The 22,185-nt window shown below is 43.7% G+C and overlaps 2 protein-coding genes across 2 annotated transcripts; one reads left to right on the forward strand and one right to left on the reverse strand.

The window, feature by feature from the left end:
• Nucleotides 1–2,211: 2,211 nt before the first annotated feature.
• On the forward strand, nt 2,212–5,710 carry Cxcr3 (C-X-C motif chemokine receptor 3). The gene is made up of 2 exons (XM_046467050.2): nt 2,212–2,737; nt 4,213–5,710. The coding sequence occupies exons 1-2, from the start codon at nt 2,726–2,728 to the stop codon at nt 5,305–5,307; spliced, it is 1,107 nt and encodes a 368-aa protein (XP_046323006.1). The 5' UTR covers nt 2,212–2,725; the 3' UTR covers nt 5,308–5,710.
• A 1,916-nt stretch (nt 5,711–7,626) lies between these two features.
• Gcna (germ cell nuclear acidic peptidase) lies at nt 7,627–17,662 on the reverse strand. Its single transcript, XM_046467061.2, is given in 6 exon segments — nt 7,627–8,345; nt 8,907–9,111; nt 10,174–10,312; nt 12,084–12,228; nt 16,000–16,075; nt 17,170–17,662. Coding segments are annotated over 6 exon segments (1,206 nt in total). The 5' UTR covers nt 17,561–17,662; the 3' UTR covers nt 7,627–8,095.
• Nucleotides 17,663–22,185: the final 4,523 nt, after the last annotated feature.

Here is a 22,185-nt window from a genome sequence, read left to right on the forward strand (position 1 = left end):
CAGTGTCCCACTCACTCAGCATTGTGCTCTTACTAAGCACTTGGCTCTGTGATTGGAGCCTGTGGCTTTAGTTAAGTCAGTTCACCTTGTAATAATCTCACCGAGGAAACTGGCTCAAGATGGTTCTGCAATTTGTCCAAGGTCACACCTCACAAACTGGGTGGAGTCAGGGCTTGAGTCCAGACAAATTCAGTGTTCTTTCCCTTGTGTCACAGTCACACAGGTCAGCCCAGGAGCAGCAAGAGCTCAGGCTGGCTGATAAGGACCCAGCATCAGGATGTCATCAGGATGTTGGGACTCAGAAAGGAAAGTTCTCTGTCCAAAGCTCTTCCCCTGACCTTCTCCCAGGTATCCTTCCCAGCAACCTGAGAAGGTGTATCATCCCAATATCACAGATGAGGAGACTGGGGCCCAGAAAGGGGACCAGGGATCCCTAGACCTTAATATTTCACACAGACCAGTAATATTCCAATATTTATTTGGAGGACCCATGTTGGATTGCCATCGTCTGCCAATGCAAGATATTTCCAGAATGACCATCTGTTTTGCCATCATTTTTGCATAAAATAAATATCCTCTTAATACCAGAAAAGAGATGAAAACATAATACAGACTGAATCCTTTAAAAAGAACAAATATAGCCTTTTGGAGTCATTATTCTTATCTGTGGAAACCCAGTAACCTAAACCCCTTCACAGACCAGCATTGGGACATCGTGATCCCAGCTCCCATCCCTTTTCTCTCCATAGGCAGTCACTTGCCAAGTCCTACTCATCCTAACTGGCCTAGCTTCAGAAATTCTCCTGGCTTCCTCCATTTCCACTGCTCCCGACCTACCCCAGAGCTTCAGATCCTTTTGACCTGAACCCTATAGGTGATAAGCTGTTTTAGGGAAAGCAGTCACACCTGTGTACTGAAGAAGGGGAGAACTTTGATACCTGACAAGTGTGCATCATTTCAATGAACTTGAACTGAATTTCAGACATGTGCCTGAAGGCTTTGGAGGAGAAATCAGGTTAAAAACTAGGGCCCCAAATGTCATGAGCTAGCATTTGGGGAAGAGAGGGAAAGAAGAATCTGCTGGGGTGAGGCAACTTAGGGGCACCCTTGCTTGCTGATAATGAGAAGGGCAATAGGTAGGGGAGAAGAGAAGAAGGGGAAAGTTCCAAGAAGGTGGGAGAGAAATTGTTCTACCACTGTGCACTATGAAGCTGTCTTATAGCTCATCAGAACTCCTCCCAACCCCATTCTTTTTTAAAAATATTTTAATAGCTTTATTTATTTATTTATTTTTATGTGGTGCTGAGGATCGAACCCAGGGCCTCACATAGGCTAGGCAAGCGCTCTACCACTGAGCCACACAAACCCAGCCTCCCCTACCCCATTCTTCATACACTGGAAGTAACTGCTCTCATGAATTTGTGGTGTCTCCAGTCTCTGTCTTAAACTTCAAGAACAAGCAGCCATATCCAAAACAATATGGCATTGCTTTGTGTGGTGGTTCCTAGAATGTACTTATAAGTGGTGTCCAACTAAACACAATATTCTCTTACTTGCTTCTTCCACCATGTGGGCATTGGTTTCTCTAGATACATCCATGTTAAAAAAAAATGTAGCTTTACTTCACTCATTTTTAGCTGCATGAATATCTCAGTTTATCATTTAAAAGAAACTGAACACAGCAAAATAAGTGGTAAAAGGAAGAGTTAGGCGTACACCTGTAATCCCAGAGAGATGGGAGGCTGAGGCAGGAGGATCCTGAGTTCAAAGGCAGCCTCAGCAAAAGCGAGCCACTAAGCAATTCAGTGAGACCCACCCTGTCTCTAAATTTAAAAAAAAAAATACAAAATAGGGTTGAAGATGTGGCTCAGTGATCAAGTGCCCCTGAATTCAATCCCCGGTACCAAAAACTAAAATAAAAGAAAAGAAAAAAAAAATTAAAAAGGAGAGTTAGCTGTGTGGGCTCATTCCCCACACCCACCCTTACTTGCCATGTCTGACAACGTTTCCTTTCTGAATCATCCATGGGACAACCCACTACCTCACAAGGGACTTGCATGGTTGGAATGAGGCAGCATCAGAGAAAGCACCTAAATTAGCAATGTCTAGCACACAGCAAGTTTGTCCCTAGCGGTTCCTTTTCCTTTCCCCTGTTGATGAGCAGGGTGGGGTGATGGCAAAGAACTAGATTTAGTGTGAAGGATTTCTTTAAAATATTTTAATTTTTCAAGAAAGCGAATCGTCTTTACAAATAACACATTTAGCAATTCAGTCTGTACAATCTTGCAAAGATCAACTCCAGCCCAGGATGGAGGAATGGGTATTCTAATTTATTGAGCATTGACCAGAAGAAGGGGCAAATCTTGCATCTGTGAGCAGGGTTGCCCTCCACTTCCCCACTGCATGGCTTCTCTTTCAGATCTCTCCACTTAAAGGATCTGCTCCTACCCAGCTACCCTCTGCCCTTCCCTAGGGCCCAGACTTTCTGGTCCCAGACTTGCAGACAGTTCCTCCAGAGTGGTTTCACTCAGCCTCAGGAATGGCTGGAGCAGGACCTCTGTGGCCTGGGGTCCAGGGAGGTCTGGTATAGATAACCCTCTGGAAGAGGCTGCACTGAGAACCCTGAAACACTCACTTCCTCTGTGCACTGCACGTTCCCAACCACAAGCACCAAAGCAAACGGGCAGGCAGCACGCAACCAAGCAGCCGGAGCACCAACCCAGCCATGGTCCCTGAGGTAAGTGCTGTTGCCCAATGTGGCCAGTCCATACCTTGGAGTGGGGAACCCAGGGCACTAGGGATAGGCCAGAGTGGGCCCATAGCTACAATGCAGGGGCACCAGAGGGCTAGGCGAACAGGTAGAGGTGGTAGGAGATTTGATAGGTAAACTAGACAGGGAATTGGGAACTCGGTGACTGACCACAGGCAAGTCTCTTCCCCTCTGGCTTGGGTACCTATTCAGCAAAATTGGGGTGGTGAGGGCAGTAGAGGCTCAATCTTGAAGACTTCTAAGATTCCCTTCATCTCTGACTTGGAACTTAGGCTCTTGCGAGCTGGATTGAATTGGCACCAGGGAGGCCTGCAACTCTGGAGTGCTTTAGGGTACGAGTGAAGGGTAAAAAAGATTCCTGTTAGCTGGGTGTGGTGGTACACCCCTGTGTCACAGCTACTTGGGGAGCTGAGGCAGGAAGATCACTTGAATCCAGGAGTTCAGGTCCAACCTGGGCAACTTAGCTAGATCCTATCTCCTAAGAAGAAAAGAAGGAAGGAAGGGAAAGAGGGAAGAGGGAGTGAGGGAGGAGGGAGGGAAGGAAAATTCCTGCTGAAATTTGGTTGGGAACTCAACTTGGTGACTGACTACTGGTAGGTGGCTAAATTGGATTTGCAAGCCTCTGTGTAGGGGAGAGGAAGCACGGGGCAGAAATCAGGTATGGGGAGTGGTGCAGTGATTTGTAGAGAGACCCCATAAGGAGGCAGGAAGTTGGGGTCCTCAGATAAGAGCTGAGGAGACAATGGCAAGTGACTGAGAGAAAGGATGGGGGAGGGAGGTGCTGGGAGGCAGGTGGTTAAACTAGGTGTGGCCACAGCACTGAGGTTGGCAAGTCATGAAGGGAGTCTGAAGAGACAGAGAGGAAAGTAGCCAGGAGGGCTCTGGGCACTTGAGGGAAACTCTTCCTCCTGCCCAGGATCTATGGCCCCCATGGAATGACCCCAGAAGAGTAAAGAACAACCTTTGAGAATGGAAGTCACCATCCCAGAGCACAGGCTGGGCAGATAAAGTTCAGGAAGAGTGGCCCTAGAAGAAAGGTAGCAGCAGGCCTCAGAGCCTGCCTTCCAGAGGTACTGCTCAGAGAAATGCTGATCAGACTAAATCAAAAGTCACAATGGGGACCAGGCATATTGGTGTCTGCCTTTAATCTCAGCAACTCAGGAGACTGAGGCAGGAGGACTGGAAGTTGGAGGTCAGCCTAGGCAAGTTAGTGAGACCCTGTCTCAAAAAAATTAAAAGGGGCTGGGGATGTAGCTCAGTGGTAGAACATACCTGGGTTCAATCCCTAGTCTCTCTCTCTCTCTCTCTCTCTCTCTCTCTCTCTCTCTCTCTCTCACACACACACACACACACACACACACACACATATCATGAAGGGGCAGCTGTGGTCAGGTCTTTACATAATGGTGCCAACCTCCCTTCTCTCCTCCCTCCTTTGACAGGTGAGTGAACATCAAGTGCTGGGTGCCTCAGACTTTGCCTCTTTCCTGGAAAACTGTACCTATCCCTATTACTATGGAGAAAATGAGAGTAACTCCTGCTGTGATTATCAGCCCTGCCCACAGGACTTCAGCTTGAACTTTGACCGAGCCTTCCTGCCCGTCCTCTACAGCCTTCTCTTTCTGCTGGGGCTGCTGGGCAATGGTGCAGTGGCAGCTGTGCTACTGAGCCAGAGGGCAGCACTCTGCAGCACCGATACCTTCCTGCTCCACCTGGCTGTGGCTGACGCCCTGCTGGTGCTGACACTCCCACTCTGGGCAGTGGATGCTGCTGTCCAGTGGGTCTTCGGCTCCGGCCTCTGCAAAGTGGCAGGTGCCCTCTTCAACATCAACTTCTATGCTGGGGCCCTCTTGCTGGCCTGCATCAGCTTTGACCGCTACCTGAGCATAGTGCATGCCACCCAGCTCTACCGAAGGGGGCCCCGAGCCCGCGTGACCCTCACCTGTATAGTTGTCTGGGGGCTCTGTCTGCTTTTTGCCCTCCCAGACTTCATCTTCCTGTCAGCCCGTTATGACAAGCGTCTCAATGCCACCCACTGCCAGTACAATTTCCCACCAGTCGGCCGCACAGCTCTGCGCGGGCTGCAGCTGGTGGCAGGTTTCCTGCTGCCCCTGCTGGTCATGGCCTACTGCTATGCCCGCATCCTGGCTGTGCTCCTGGTCTCCAGAGGACAGAGACGCCTGCGAGCCATGCGCTTAGTGGTGGTGGTGGTGGTGGCCTTTGCCCTGTGCTGGACTCCTTATCACCTGGTGGTGCTGGTGGACACTCTCATGGACCTGGGGTCCTTGGCACGCAACTGTGGCCGTGAAAGCCATGTGGACGTGGCCAAGTCAATTACCTCAGGCATGGGCTACATGCACTGCTGCCTCAACCCATTGCTCTATGCCTTTGTGGGTGTCAAGTTCCGTGAGCATATGTGGATACTGCTCATGCGCCTGGGCTGCCCTGTCCAGAGAAGGCTCCAGCGGCAGCCATCATCTTCCCGCCGGGATTCATCTTGGTCTGAGACCACAGAGGCTTCCTATGTAGGGTTGTGAGGCTGCAATGGGAGTTCCCCATTGGCACATGCAGCCTGGCTCTTATCCAGGCTTCTCCCTCTCTCACTGCTGGGCTGGCTCTGATTCTCCTCGTAACCTCATCCCTGGGACTTAGGGGCAGCCTCAGCACCACTCGGTCACCATTGCTGTTCCATAGCTGCCAACCCCCATCCTGCCACTTGAGAGGTGGCTGCTGGAGCCCCACTGCCCTCCTAATTCAACAAGTAGAAATTGGCCTTCTCTATGTGCCCAGAGTAAAAGGGGAACAGGATGCTACCCCATGGGGCCATGGCTGAGCAACAACTGTGGCTGTCTGTGGTCCCCAAGACTTGTCTTTGCTTTTATTTTTATATCTAAAATCCTGCTTAAAACTTTTCAATAAACATGATAATCAGGACCAGAATGTGGAAGTAGTCGTCAATATGGACAGCCCTGCTGGGCAACAGTGGCACACACCTATAATCCCAGTGGCTTGGGAGGCTGTGGTAGGAGGATTGCAAGTTGAAGGCCAACCTTAGCAATTTAGCAAGGTCCTAAGCAACTCAGCGAGACCATCTCTAAATAAAATATTTTTTAAAAGGCTGGGGATGTGACTCAGTGATTAAGCACCTCTGGGTTAAATCCCTGGAACAACAACAAAAAAAAGATAGCCCTGACTGGGCTTAAGAATATATTCCATTTCTCCCCTCCTGGACCGGGGTCCATGCCGACTCAGCCTGCCTTTGTTAATGTCTTTCTGTGGCCTTTTCTCTGTTCTCTTGGGTACTCCTTTGGTCTCTGCTAGGCCCCATATTGCCCAGTGGTGCTGGTGTACACCCTTAGGGACCTGGGTGGCAGCTGGCTATATAATTTGGAAAAGGGATCATTAAGTGTTAATAAGACATAGTCCCTGTACTCCAGAAGCTCAAGCCAGCAGAGAAGATGTGTTAAGAGCTAGCAATACCAAGTCTTCTATACCATGATGTAAGGGAGTAGTGACACATAGTGAATCCAGGGCTTAGCATACAAAGGTTGGAAGCATTTGGGAAGGTTTTCTGAGGACTTAAAGGGCAACTAGTATTTTCAAGGATAAAGTAGAGAGACAGCATTTCTATGCAGAAGGAAGGGCAGTAGTAAAGGTGAGACAGCTAAAAACAGTGAAGCTATTAGTTTTGGCTGGCTAGAGTTAAGGGTTTGGATGGAGAAAGGTTGAAAGTAAGACTGGAAGGTAGTTCGGGATCAGGTGGTGGTATCATAGTCCAGTCAGAAAGCTATGCTGGTTATTCAGGAGACATGAGAGGTGATACAGGTTCTTACTAGGGAAATGGCAGTGAGCCTATAGGAAAGCAAAAGATGACTTGAAAACAGTCATCAGCACTGGGAGCATTTTTCCACTGCTGCCTCTAGGATTGAAGGAAAATTTAACTGGGGCTTCCCAGAAGGGCGATCAACAGAGCTAATAAGGAAGAGAGTGAAGGGATAGACCCATTGCACTACCAGTTCATCTCAATGAAGTCACTGATGTGCCATGACCCAGTTTGACAGGTCAGTTGGGCCCTTTCTGAGACTGCAGATAAGGCTAGAGGCAGGGATAGAGAAGAAAAATCCAAGCAGTTAGTTGGGGAAGCTTGTCCTAACCTAGGTACACCTCCAATCACATCTAGCCACAGTTGGGGGTTTGTGACCAGTAAGAGAATACTCTAAGCCTCTGCAAAAATCAAAGGGAAATGTCAAAATAACACATCCTGCTTATAAGAAATATCAGTAGCGCAAGATATTTGTGGCAGGCTTAGAAATGGGCCCCACCAAGACAACCATGATCCAATCCTGTTTGTGAATAGGTTACCTTACATGGTGAAAGGAAATTAGGTTTGCTAATCAGCTGACTTTAAAATAAGAAGATTCTCCTAGATTTTCTAGGTGGACCCATGTAACCATAAGGTCCTTAAAAGTTTGAGGAAGGCAGAAAGTGAGAGAGATGTTGCTAGCTCTGAAGATGGAGGAAGGGGCCACAAACCAAGGAATATGCTGACATGTAAAAGTTGAAAAGACAAGGAAATGGATTTTCCCCAGAGCCTCCAGAAAGGGCATATCCCTGTTGACACTTTGATTTTAGTCCAGGATGATTCATTGCAGGCTTCTGACCTCTAGAACTATAAGATAATACACTTGTGTTGCTTTAAGCCACTAAGTTTATGGTACTTTGTTGTGGTAGCCAGAGGAAACGAATACAATGTTGGTTCCAGTCCACATCCTGGACATCTCTCAGAAATAGGGAGTCTGCTGAAGAACACATGGGCATTAACAGAAATGAGATAACAAACAGACTTTGCTAATGAGTGAGATGCAAAAACATTTTATTTGTTGAATAATTATACAGCTTGACAGCTTCACTCAATGTCATCAGCAATTGAATTCAACAACATGTTTGTCTTTTCTGTCTAGGTGGGTTTAGCAGGTTACATCTGACAACAGTCCTGTGTAAACTGCTGCTTTTAAAACTTGTTCTCTTCCCAGTATCCTTTTCATTCTCTCAACCTGCCACTCTCAAAAACTCATTTTTCTTCTCTATTTTCTTCTACATTTTAAAACTTGCATTCAAAATAAGACCCAAGGTGGATCCGGAATGTTTCAGGGTATGGTCCTGGACAAAATGACTAGCAATAGAACCCTTAGTTAAGAACAAAAATCATGAATAACAAGAATCTTAAAACATGTATTTAAACTCTAATATTCATAACTGCACAATAATAGAGACTTTTTTCTAAAACTTTTCATCAGTAAAGGATTCAGCTCATATAAACATACTCTAAGGATTCTTCTTTTGTTTACTGGCAACATAATCCTTGCTGAGCTTTCTCATCACATCCCCATGGCTGATCCCAGCTGTCCCTTGAAACACCACTCGGTAATTCTCCTGCACATATTTGGCAAATGGTCTCACATGGGGCTCAATGGGGGTTCCATCTTTACGAGTTAATGGCAGCATGACCAGGGGCCCTCTGCATCTGGCACAGATAAAGCGTTCTGTGTTCAACGATTTGGTGTAGTGGCCAACCCTAGTGAGAAAAGGGACATTACACAACAAAGAAATCAGTCACTGTACCTCAGCATTAGCTCTGAGATGTTAGCCTTGAGCACAAAGAGAAAATTTCCTGCAGGTTCTCAGAGAATGGGGCCACAAGCAGCAGAGGGGTTGGGCTAGCTCAAATTAGGGATAAGAGTAATATAGAGAAGGTTAGGGGACAGAAACAGGAATACAGGAATAAGGGCTCGGTGTGGTGGCACTTCTTGTAATTTCAGTGACTTGGGAGGCTGAGGCAGGAAGATGGCAAGTTTGAGACCAGCCTCAGCAACTTAGCAAGACACAAAGCAACTTAGTGAGATGCTGTCTCAAAATTTTTAAAAAAGGGCTGGGGATGTAGCCTAGTGGTAAAGTGTCCCTGGAATCAATCCCCAGTAACAAAACAAAAAAGAAAAAAAGGAATAGGGAATCGAGAAAGAGAACATGGAAAGAAATAGGTTCACTCTTCAAATCAGACACCCTTCAATTTATTCCTATAGTCACTACAAGAGCCACTTAGAGGCCAGACTGGAAAGTCTGAGGGGACAGGTCTTACCTGGTTTTGCACTGAGTACATTCATAATTAATCTTGTAGTTAATTGTATAGTTATGGCAACGAGTGACCCTGGGCAGCTCGGGGTGCACCGCATTGGATTTTCTTGCATAATACTTCCATGCATCACCATGAGAATCTCGGACACCATCAAGCAGCTAGGAAGCTGCATGGCATATTTCATGGATCAAAGTATCACGGAGGCGGTCTTGGAAAAAGATTGAAAAGAAACTGTGAGCACTAAAACCAATTTGCTTCTGATCTGCTACCCAACCCTTCAACTTTTACCACCACTAGACACAAAGCCTCTTACGTAAGTATTCACAGGCAGTCATGAGTGTTACCTTCCCAAGATTCTGAAAGTGAAACTTCCGCCCACTTCAACCCAATTTTGTTAATGACAGAGAACTTTAGGTGAGCAGGTCTTTTTGGAGGAGCTCCGACGTGTTCATCTTTTTGTGGGGTGCTGCTAAAGATACACCTGGACAAGACTTGGTTTCTGTCCTCGGGGAACATAAGTGACCAGGGTTGGGGAGGGGGAGTAATCCTTAGGGCCTTGGGATTTGGTTAGAAATTCCATAGCAAGATTGGGATCTGAGCTGAGCCCTTGACAAATGATTGGATTTACAAAGCTAGCAAAGCCATTGGAAGGGAAGGTGAAAGGAGCAAAGGTTGAGGCGAGAAAGCATGTGGTACATTTTGAGGGCTGAGAAGAAATCCCAGTTGGAGCATGAGCTAGTAGTGGAATAGTGAGGGACAGGACCAGTTAAGTGGAGTGAGGGCAGATTACAATGGCCTCAAAAGTCAGTCTCTAGGCATTGAAAAGCCCTGGGTTTCCTACTAGGAAAGCAACATAGTGGTGTGCAGGAGACTGAATGCAGCAAGGAAAAGAATGAGGGGATATGGACCCATATCTGGGTGGAGGCAGAGATGGAAAAGGAATGACAACAGGAGAGTCAAGATGAAGGAAGATTTGGTAATTGGCTATATATAGGGGTATCGGGAACCTCACCTAGTGAGAGAATAGAGACGCTGCCTCTGGCAAGTGGAAAATGTAGACAGAAAGGTAGACTTGGTAGATTGATGAGTTGGATTCTCAGGAATGATGAGGCATACAATGGTAATATCCCCCAAGCAACACATGATAGGTTTGTTCACCCAAGAATGGCAGTTCAACTTGACATAGGCTGCCAGCTAAGAGTAATTAACAGGTGCAATGTCAAAAAGAGATAGCACTGCAGTAAAGCTGCCATACTCCTGCCATCATCACCTGCAGAGTCACAGACTTTCAGAGAAATCTCGATCTTGGCATAGCGCTCCCTTTTGGGGTGTCATGTCTCACTAGTGGTGCATAAGCCAGCAGTTCTCAGCATCTTTTTATTCCAGGTGATTTCTATTTTCTCTAGCATCTGAAAATAAAAAGCAAATGAAAGGAATCAGAAAGCAGTTCTAAGCAGACCAGAAAATATAACCTCAGGAGTTTTTCTCCCTCTAATCCAAAGTAAGAGGAAGTTTCTCCCCCAGATTCTTGATGCTAAGCAAACTGGGGAGAAATCTATTCAATGGGCATGCAAATCTAAACATTCTGGGAGAATAAAAGCCAAGTTGCAGTCCAGGTAAAGATAATTAATAGGTGATCAAGACAAGAGAGAATGTTGAGACCATGTGCATGCAGGGTTCGTGCTCGCCTGTGCAGAGACAAGTCAGGGGCAGCTAAGGAGAGGGGTGTAAGCATGCTGAGGTGAGTGAGCCGGAAACCTGTGCATAGGAGCACCCAGAAAGAACTAACAATGCAACTCAGGATACATCAGGCTCTGCTCATCTGAAATACCACCACTGTCATCAGGAAGAACATTAAAGGCTGGGGAACCTTTAGGATATTGGAACTTCCCTCTGGTAAGTCTTGTCACCAAATATAATAAAACCTAAAAACCTAATGATCTAAGGATGGGGGTGCAGCTCAGTGGTAGAGTGCTTGTCTAACATGTCCAAGGCCCTGGGTTCCATCCTCAGCACTGCAAAACAAAAACAAAACCTCAGAAACCAAAAAATCAAAACAATACCAAAACCCCTGAATGACCAACAGGTCTCTGCATCCAAATTCTTTCCAATCCAGCCCATATCTCCAGGCTATACTGTCAGATTAATGTCTTTCAGTAGCTTCTACATGTCACACCATATCCTGTGCAGTGAGTAGTGCCTACTGATTTAAATTTAAAGTCCCCCAACCTGATCTTCAAGGCTTTCCATTATCTGGTTCTTCATGATCAAAAAATAAGAGCTTACTTACTATGTTCTGGGCCCTGTTCTAGGTACTGTGTGTGTGTGCGTGTGTGTGTGTGTGTGTGTGTGTGTGAGAATAAAAACAAACTTTTGTCTTACAATAATTTGGAGGTAGTAAGTACATTTGGTCCTCTGATCTGTGGGTTTTGTATCCACAGTTTCAACCAGCCAGAGATTGAAAATATTTTTAAAAATTGCACCTGTTTTAAACATGTACAGATTTTTCCATGTGTCCTAATTCCCTAAATAGCATAACAATTATTTACATACTATTTATATTGCATTAGGTATTATATAAGTAATACAGAGATTTAAAATCTATGGGAGAATGTACATAGGTTACATGCAAATATTTTGCCATTTTATATAAGGGATTTTGAGCACCTGCATATTTGGTATTTGTTGGGGGTTCCTGGAACCAATCTTCCAGGGATACAGGGGCTGACTATACTGTTACTGTCCCCATTTTACAGATGAAGAAACAAACTGAGGTTAAGTAACTTGCCCAACTCACACTACTCTTTCCCATAATCATTCAACAGGAACCCTCTCTTGGAGGCAGTCAAGCCACAACACAGGCTTGCTCCCTCAGCACTGTTGTTCTCATTACTTACCATCCTTCAAGAACCAGGAGCCTACTTCCTCCAGGAAATCCTATTTCCTGGCCACTCAGTCTCAGCCATTTCTGTCTGCTGATGTCCTGTAGTAACAACCATACGTCCCATACATTATAACCCATAATCATTCTCTATTTCTTTCATGAATGGACATCTCATCTCCCCACCCAAACTGACATTTCTCAAGGGCAGTAGTATACATTGTCAGTACACTATGTGGTGCACCCTAGAATGCTGGCATATAGCAGATACTCAATAAATGCTCATTTATCAATTATACCTTCTGATCAAAGACGGTGCTGTTAAACAGTTGGTAGATTTTCTGAACCAACTCATCCTTATTTTGCTTGAAATTCTATCTAGAATATTTCTTTGACTTTTCAAGGTCACGTAAGAAACATCCAGGTATTTTGCACATAGATTTCCTGTAAAGGCAAATTCAACTGACTTTTGTATAGGTAAAGGAATAGAAGAAAACGCATGCGCAAAGGTCAGACTAAGAGCAATTTTGAAAACTTGCTGCTGCTCCTTCCTCTAGCTCCTCTAATGAGGGCATTTCCCAAGCTTCCATTCGTACCCTTTTCTTTTCACACTTGGCACATTCTCAAGAAGTGGGAGGCCCAGTTTCAACCTCAAAAAGACTGATTCTCCATACCTGTAGCTGCAGTCTTGAGCTCTTTCCTAAGATCTAGTTCTGAATTTACAACTGCCCAATACAAATTTCCAAGTGACTAACACATGTAGTCTATCTCCAGTACAATTTGTTCAAATATCAAACTTCTGTTATAACTGGTTGAAAACCACAGAGGGCATTTTTAAAAATGTTTTTTAGTTGAAGATGGACATAATAACTTTATTTATTTATCTTTATGTGGCACTGAGGATTGAACCCAGTGCCCCACCCATGCTAGGTAAGTGCTCTACCACTAAGCCACAACCCCAGCCCCACACAGAGGTATTTTTAACTCATTTCTTCCTCCCTTACCCCATGTTTAAATCGGGCACAGAGACACACTAATATTTCCTTCCCAAAGGCTTTTCCAGGCAGCTGCTCCTTCCCAACCTCACTGTCACCTCCCTAATTCAAATTCCCATCATCCCCTTGATGCCTCGATTCAACAGTATTCCTCCAACTGTTCCTTACTGCCAGACTTTCTTCTAATCCCATTATGTACACCCCTCCAGATTCATTTTCCTAGGCCACATTCCAGAATGTTACCCTCTGCCTTTTCATTGACTGCTTGGCCTGGCATTCAAAGCTCATTTCTATCTGGTTCCAACCTCTATTTCCAGCTACCATTTCCACTTTAGTCAAAGGCAACACAAACCATGATTCCCCACATGTCTCAGCACAATCTCTTCTCCCATGGCCTAGAGTGACCCCATCTCCATCTCTACTAAGAACCACCATCTGTGTGGTGCTTTATCATTTGCAAAGAACTTTCTTTTCCAGGCTGGGGTTGTGGCTCAGTGGTAGAGTGCCTGCCTAGCATGTGTGAGGCACTGGGTTCAATTCTCAGCACCACATGTAAATAAACAAAATAAAGGTCAATTGACATCTAAATTAACATTTTTAAAAAAGAACTTTCTTTTGGGGCTGGGTTTGTGGCTCAGCAGTAGAGCACTTGCCTAGTGCATGTGAGGTCCTGGGTTCAATCCGCAGCACCAAATAAAAATAAATCAATGCAAGTATTGTGAAAAAAAGAACTTTCTTTTCATCCTATTTAATCCTCACAAGGACCTTTGAAAAATGTACTAATGTTTTTACCATCTCTACCTTGAAGGTGAAGAAACTGAAGCTCAAAAATAACTTGTCTAAAGATCACAGAGACAATGAATCTTCTGATTCAAATCTCATAGTCTTCCCGTTAAACCACAATCGCTGTCCCAACTTTCAAGGCCTAATACAAATGGCACAAAGAATAGTGCTCAGCATATAAAAAACTCATGCGTGTAATAACTATCTATTTAAACTGAAGCATTTTTATCTTGGCCTCAAAAATTCACAAGTCCAGAGAGATGAGCCCACAGAGCTGGAAAGATAAAACAAGAGCAAACACAGAGATTCTGAGTCCACAGAACTCTGTGGACACTGTGATTTTTGCCAGAACACTTATTAACCCTTAAACTGCAAAACAGCCCCTAGGTGAAAAGGTTGGTGTGTGGAGAAGAAAGTACCAGACATGCAAAGAAGGCTAATGCAAGGGTATTCATCCCAAAGCCTTATATGGATGACTCCAACATTTCTACCTCCAACATCTAGTTTTGAAAGCAAATTTGCATCAGAAAAGTTGATAGATGAAAACCTGAGCCACCTACAGGCTTCAGCAGAGGATAAAGCTTAGCAAACTTCACCTCAAGACCTGTGCCATTTCACTGCAGGCTGAATACCACCACATCAGAGAAACCAAAAAGACCCCAAACTGGGTACATCAGACACATGACCAGCAGGCAGCCTATACAGAACAATGCTACACACACAGGAAGCCCCCAGACTGACACAGGAAGTACCAAGGCAACAGTTAAACAGTCCAAACAGGCTAGCCTCTTTTGAATGAGGCAGATTGACAAAGACACCAAGGGGAATCTTCTTCCTTCTTATGCCACAGTCTCTAGCAAAGCAGTCTGGGAATTACCTAAGAGACCCATCCCTAAAGGCAAAGCAGCTTGAATATGTATCTAGGTATCCAGAGAAGACAACTTACTGCAAGGTAGTCCATCTAAGATAGCACATGGTGGGCTTCCACTAGCTACTTCAGCCAGCAAAAGGCACAGGGACGCAAAGAAGTCCGAGTTGCTCTGTTGCCCCAATGTCTCCATATTTTGTTGCAAAATACAAGTTTAAAAATAATATATAAGTTGCCGGGTACTGTGGAGCATGCCTGGAATCCCAGCGGCTTGGGAGGCTGAGGGAGGAAGATCGCCTAGTTCAAAGCCAGCCTCAGCAAAAGTGAGGTGCTAAGCAACTCAGTGAGACCCTGTCTCAAAATGAAATATAAAAAAGTGCTGGGGATGTGGCTCAGTGGTTAAGTACCCCTAGGTTCCATCCCCAATACCAAAACAAAAAGAAAAAGTACAAGCTGGGGTTACGGCCCAGTGATAGAGCACCCCACCTGCTTAGCCTGTTTGAGGCCCTGGGTTCTATCCATAGCACTGTTAAAAACGAAAATGAAAACCAATCAAAAACAATACAAAAAGAAGTGCTCACAAGAAAATCACAAAGTCCTTCAATTACGTTCCTTTTCTTATATGATACTTCAGGTGAATATGTATTACTCCTGAATGCAAGTAAAACAAACAGAAAATTATGCTTACTATATCACATTTTTAAGGGGAAAGGGAGAGAAGTTGCTAGAATCTAAATGAGAAAATATATTAATTTTTGATTTAAGTTATTAATATTTTGGGTCTAAATGATCAGTGGTTTTCAGGATCAACTATAAACAGCTTAATAAAAATAAGGGAGAGCTGGAGATATAGCTCAGCTGGTAGAGTGCTTGCCTCGCATGTACAAGGCCTGGGTTTAATCCCCAGCACCACAAAAAAAAGGTGGAGGGAACTACAACCAATCCATTTTATCCTAACATTTAAAAATTTACAAGAGGGCTGGGGGGGGCACTCTGAATAATAGAGTGCTTGCATAGCATGTGTGAGACCTGGGTTCCATTCCCCAAACTGCAACAATACCACAAGGATACACACAGTAGTAAGAAAAACTGGGTTCACTCAAAGCAACAGAAAAGCTTAGAAGACATTCTTAACTGCCCTCCCTCCAATCCCAATAGACTGAACAAATAGGTCACCATCTCTATTATGTTGGCTTGGGTTTAGTACAAACTGGTAGCCATGGGGCTGTATCCAACCTGAAAGTAGTGTCTTGTTTGGTTACACAATATTCTTTGACCCGAGTTTAAAGACAAAGGAAATTTCAGATACCAGAGGTGCTGTGGGGAAAGAAGGGCTCCACTCTGCCCAGGTAACTGCAGGGATCTTGGTAGCTTAGGTGCTAGGGTAAACAAGGAGGGGAGCTTACTCATTCTGCATGTGCTCTCCCCCATTTAGGGACAGATACCTTGCCACCCTTCCCAACCAGACTCCACCCCCTTAAAGAATTCCCCTCCAGTGCCCAGTGGGCTGCTAAACATGCAATAAATAGGCACTCAATTCCTGTTCAAATGGGTGTGAGAAGTACATACCCAGTCTCACATTTTTCAACTTTTACTGCACTGGATTTCTTCTTTGAAGGACCACGTTTTTTTCTTCCACTAACAGCTGGAAGGATAATATAATAGTCAATTTGTACCCTGGAAATTTATACCATCAAGAAACTGACAGGGGCTGGGGTTGTGGCTCAGTGGTAGTGCACTTGTCTGGCACGTATAAGGCATTGGGTTTGATCCACAGCACCATAATAAATAAATAAATAAAATAAAGGTATTGTGTCCATCTACAAAAACAAAAAAAGAGAAACAAACCAACTGACAGTTAAACCCCGGAGGGACTTACACAGCCAAGCACAGAACATCTATCAATAAAATTGTGGGTGAGGGCTGCATATGACTGCTATCTGAGTGACTTTATGGCAATCCCAGAGCCACTACTAGAGTGAGCTGGGTAGCAGTCTGCCATAGATACTTACTGAGGACTATCATAAAGGTATGTATATGTGTCATTAGAAGCCAAGGTGTGTGGGCAATTGAGGCTCGCACACTCCGAGCAATGGTACAACATAGCTCACACACTTGCTCAAGGAATGGCTCATATCCTCAGCAGTACCTTCACCCAATCTGCAAGCCAGACTTCACCTAGGACTCACACTGCCAATAATTAGGAACTAATGGTTTTACTCTTTCTTTTATTTTAAAATATGGTATCTTTTACATGCCAACCATGAGGATAGATCCTGAAAAAAACCAAAAGATGAGGTTAAGAGTCTTCTCTTAAGGAGGTTACTAGGTAGACAGATTCATGACCATGTTACAATACAGTGTTAGAAGAGACACTCTGGAACTTTGGGGACCCAGAAGGAGGAGCTACTCTAAGTTTATGGCTTCACAAAGAAACTGAGAATCAGGCTGGGTCCTATGAAATAATGGGATATCCTCAGGACAAAAGATGCAAGAAGCACTCCAAGTAGGCAAAAAGTGAATAGACAGATATGGGTGTTCCTACTCTATTTCCAGGAAGATCCTTTCCACTGGGATGACTGATTCCCTTTGCCACTTGGAAGTTGTAATGGCTTGGGGTTGGCAGGCAGGACAAGCAGGCCTGACAACACAGGCACATGGAGTAGTAAAGGTGCTGTGGACACACTTGGCAGGCTTGGCACATTTGTGGGACACTCACACTTGACATGATAGGCTTACCAGGTGTTACACGTATATTTTTGGTTTTGTCCTTCCTTTTCTTTGGCTGTTCCACCACAGGTATGGGTTCTTCACTTGGCAACTTTGTATCTATAATTTCTAGGTTAGCCTCAGGATCATTTGGTGGTTGGCCAATATTTTTACCAAAATCCTGCATCTCAACAACATTATCAGGCAAGTTGTACTGGGAGATAGCAAACTCAACTACCTCTTCTTTATCAAGAGAAATTTGGCCCTGAGCACAGAAATCTTCTTTAGTTAGCTTAGGACCCTTCAATTTGTTGTTGTTGCCGCCATCATCATCATCATCATCATCATCATCATCAATAATAATTATTGGAGGCTCCTGGGTGGTGGGCTGCTCCTCAATGACAGAAAACTTTTCCAGCATCTCATCTGAAATACAAGAAACAAGTATATAAATACACTCCTTCCACCTGTTCCTTGTACATGAAATATTGGCAGATTATTCAGAACAAAATTAAACAAGCTGAGAACCATGAATCACAGTTAACAACTATTAGAGATTGTTCCCCCCACACACCTTTTTTTTTTTTTTTTGGTGCCAGGGATTGAACCCAGAGGCACTTAACCACTAAGCCATATAAGCCATATCCCCAACCCTTTTTTTCTATTTAGAGACAGGCCCTCATTAAGTTGCTTAGGGCCTCGCTAAGTTGCTGAGGTTGGCTTTGAACTTGTAATCCTCCTGCCTCAGCCTCCTGAGCTGCTGGTCCTTTTTTTTTTTTTTTTCAATTTTACTGAGAGCAGCAACAGATAAAATAATAATCAAAGTTCAGTGGTAATTTCCAAACCATAATAGGATAATGTAGTTACTCGATAGTTTCTAGATACATCTGCAGTTGTGTTTTCACTGGTCCACAGTATAAATAAGAAAAATTAGTATATTAGTGGTGTTTCTTTTATTATTTTTATTTAGTTGTCAATGGACCTTTATTTTATTTACTTATATGTGGTGCTGAGACTCAAACCCAGTGCCTCACACACATGCTATAGGCAAGTGCTCTGCCTCTGAGCCACAACCCCAGTCCCTGCCCCTTATTTTTCACTGGAGCACTATAATCATACATAATAGTGGAATTCATTATATCATAGTCAAATATGCCCTTTATTTTGTGATTATGTCCTGGCTAAACTTTTGGTACTCTTCACTTTACATAACTATGAAGATAGTAGATGGTAGCTGGCATTTTTAAACCATCATCCCTACAAGTCTCTATCAAGTTGGAAAAATGGTGGCACCCATGCCTCTTACTCCTTTCTCCTTACTCTTCCTCATTCCTACATGAAGGAGGGAAAGAAGAGTGACCCCTAGAACACTGGAGCCTCAGCTCAGCTCTTGATGTTCTCCCCTCTGTTTCCTTAGTATAGTTCTAGGCAGGTAAGAACTCTACTGAGGGGGAAACCCAAGGTCTAAGGCAGCAGGGCATGTGGGGAGCACAATCATATCCACGTCAAGAATATACACAGAAAGAAATGGTAGCACTTGCTACTGATTCCAAACCAAAAAAGCGTGCTGACTTTGATCCTGAAACTGCTGCATGCAATGAGGCTTCAGAGCTCAGCTACTTCTCTGGGAGTATACTTGCCTTTACTGCTAATTTTGCGTATCTTAGCTTTCTTTTTCTTATTGACATAGTCATCATCAGACTCTGATTCAATCACCATACAGCTGAGTGACAAGACGGGTGGGAGTTGGAGAAAAGAAAAATATGAATACAACATCCTTTTTCATCATGGCATTTTCTATCTTTTCTACAATGACTATGATCCTTGTAAATGTTTGATCTGTTTCCCACAGCAACTCTGTTCCCCTTAGTTGAAACTACCAACCTTTCCATTCATCCTGATTTTCCCTTCCAAAGGAGATATCTGTGAACCAGGCTCTGTCAAAGTGTATGCCTCCAAATTGTTTTAGTACAGGGGAAAGCTGATCAGGGAAATGTCTATTTAATTGTCATTCTTCTCTATCAACTTTGAGATGCACTCATCTGAGAAGAGCATAGAGCCAGAGATGGAGAGAGGCAGCCTTAGAACAGGGAGGTTTCTCCTTAGCACAATTCTGTAGTCTGAAGTCAGCACTCTCTCTTCTATGGACAGATTGCTCTGACAGTAGTTATGCCCGGCAGTGCCCCTGTGCTACACATGGTGAAGATAGTAACTAACTCCTGGGATCCTTGGCTAGCCCTGATATTTTGGGATTAGAGGCTCCAGCAAGCTGAAATTTGCTACCTCTTATATTTTCCAAATAGTTTATGAAAGGTATGATTTACTTTGATGATGAGGAACAAACTTAAAAATACATGTTACAGGATTTGTCTGTACCTGTTACAGAAACGAATGTTAATCTTATTCCACTATGTTCACTAAATTTTTTACGGTGCTAGGGATTGAATTTAGGGGTGCTCTACCACTGAGCTACCTGCTACCCCCTTGTCTTTTTATTTTATTTTGAGACAGGGTCTAAGTTATTCAATCTGCCCTTGAACTTGTGATCCTCCTGCCTCGGCCTCCCAAGTAGCTGGGTTATAGGCATGCACTACCATGCTTGGCTATGTTCACTACTTTTAAGCTGCCAAGTTGATGGGTGTTTGCTATCCTATTAACTATTACTCCAGCCTAAAAATTCCTTCTCTTTGATTTTCTGTGCAGTTACCTTTTGTTTTTGTCCCATCCTTTCCAACCACTACTATTCATCTCTTTTCCCCAACTCACCCCCAGGGTTTATCTACCCTCTCATGCCAATCCAATCAGCAACTAAAACTGGGTTACAAATCCTATTAAATATATGCCAGCCCAACCTATTATTTCCAGCCTAACTTCTCTTCTGAATTCTACCCCTGATTCACTACTTACCTGGAGATCCTGTGGGTAGGGATGACATTTATTCAGGATACACAGGTTTGATGGCATCTGTTCTGACCAGTCAGGCATCCATCCTTACTAATCCCTGCCCATGCTCTCTAGATTATTTAAATGTTTTTAATATCAATCCTGAATATAGGCCCCTGAATTTCAACATGTCCAAAACTAAACTCATCATATTCTTCCCCAGTTTCACTCTTCCTATGATATTCCTTATATTGAAGCCACCTGGGACTGGACCAAGACCTGTGGACACTCCAGGCAGGCCCCTAAAAACCGACTTTCTTTAAATAGTTTTCAATATATACCTGGTAGAGGCTGGAAGAAACTATTTTTTTTCTCTTGAAAAATCAGGGTTTTTTAAATCATCAGATAAAATCTTTATTGCATACAATATTGTACACAGAATACTTCTTAGGAGCCATAATGACCATTTACAATGCAAATAATAGTCATAAAAATATTTTGCATCCTGGTGGTGATGATGGTTATTTAAGATTTACTGCAGGACTTTTTCAATATCCCCTATCATTTGGCCCCTGGGCAACACTCCTTCATCCCTCTCTGGTCAGAACAGAGGCTTGATCAACAGGAACATTAGTAGATCAAGCTGAAAGATAGGTCAGGTATATCCCAGAGGGATTTGAATACTGAGCTAAAGTTTGATTTTTATACGATGAGCTCTTCAAATTGACTAACAATATGATCAAAACAATGCCTCACAAGATTCTTTTGGAAATGGCTTGCACACTGGATCAGAGAAGAGATCAGGATGAGATGACTACTTTTTTGACTAGTTGAGATAGAAAGCTAAATCACAGTTCACTGAGACATTTGGAAAAATAAACTGACCAAATAGATCATGGGCACAGTGGGAGAAGATGGGAGGAGGAATTTTGAACCTGGCGGTGAAGTCAAACAACCATTATGTTCCTGTGAAGGCACCATATTGTGTTTACATAAGAAATGTGATGTTTACTCTTAAATCTTCTTACCCCAGAACATCAGACATTTTTCCTTTGAGAGAGAGAAAAAAAGGTAATCAAGTTTTAACAATTCTCTTCCTTACCTGACCCACTTCTTCTGTGCTTTTGTTTTGACCTTAACTAAATAGAGAAAAGGAGAAGGTATTAGGAAGCATCTGAAGCATGGTAAAATCTGTTTCACATATCTTTAACTCCCTAACATGCAAGTCCACAAATTAGTGCTAGTAAAATCCATGTCTCCATAGGGTAGAACATTTGCCTAACATGCATAAGGCCCCAAATTCAATCCTCAGCACCACATACAAAAAAATTATCTATGAAAGACAGGATACAGGAGACCAAGAAGAAGAAAAAAAGTAAATTGGAAAAGAAGCTCAGAGAACTTCCCCTGCTACTTAGAGGAGGGAAAATAACTTCTCCAACCCAGAGAGCCCTAGAGGAGACAAATCCAGGATCAGCTTATGCCAAACATATCAAATCACATTTTAGTCATCTCTACAAAGACACTTCAACATGAATATCACTGCTTTGAGTGGACTCTACTTACGGGACTCATGTTCTTCACTGCTGCTTGAGTCCAGAGAAAGAGCACAACTGTAAAAATAACAGGATGCCTTTTAAAAGAAGGCCACCAACGTCATAAGCAACCAAATGTCAAAAATCTTGACTGAACAACCAGTTTCTGAAGTGTAAAACATTTTGAAGCCCTTATAAAATTAGGATCACAACAGCAGAGGCAAAAAGAAATTTAAAAAAGGCAACAAGTTTCTTGGTCTTTTCTGCTGAATGAAAGTTAGGGAAGAATGTTAGCCAAGCATCATCAGTAAGCATGGAGAAGGCTGTTTTCTGTCAATGGTTATTTCTAATTAGATATGAAAGTGAATCTGATAGAGATCACAGGGGAAAGGACTAGATGAAGATATTGCAGTGAAAAATCAAAACAGCCAGGTTTAGTGGTGTGTGCTTATAATCCCATTGATTCAGGATACTGAGACAGGAAGATCATCTAGGCAACTCAGCAAGTTCCTTCCTCAAAATAAAAAAAGGGCTGGGGATGTAACTCAGTGGTAAAGTGCTCTTGGATTCAATTCCCAATATCAAAAGTAAAAGGGGGGGGCTGGGGATGTGGCTCAAGTAGTAGTGC

This window comes from Marmota monax, unplaced genomic scaffold (assembly GCF_021218885.2).
Source record: "Marmota monax isolate L192 unplaced genomic scaffold, Marmota_monax_Labrador192_F-V1.1 WCK01_AAM20220418_F8-fsc00284, whole genome shotgun sequence".
In the NCBI taxonomy this organism is placed as follows: domain Eukaryota; kingdom Metazoa; phylum Chordata; class Mammalia; order Rodentia; family Sciuridae; genus Marmota; species Marmota monax.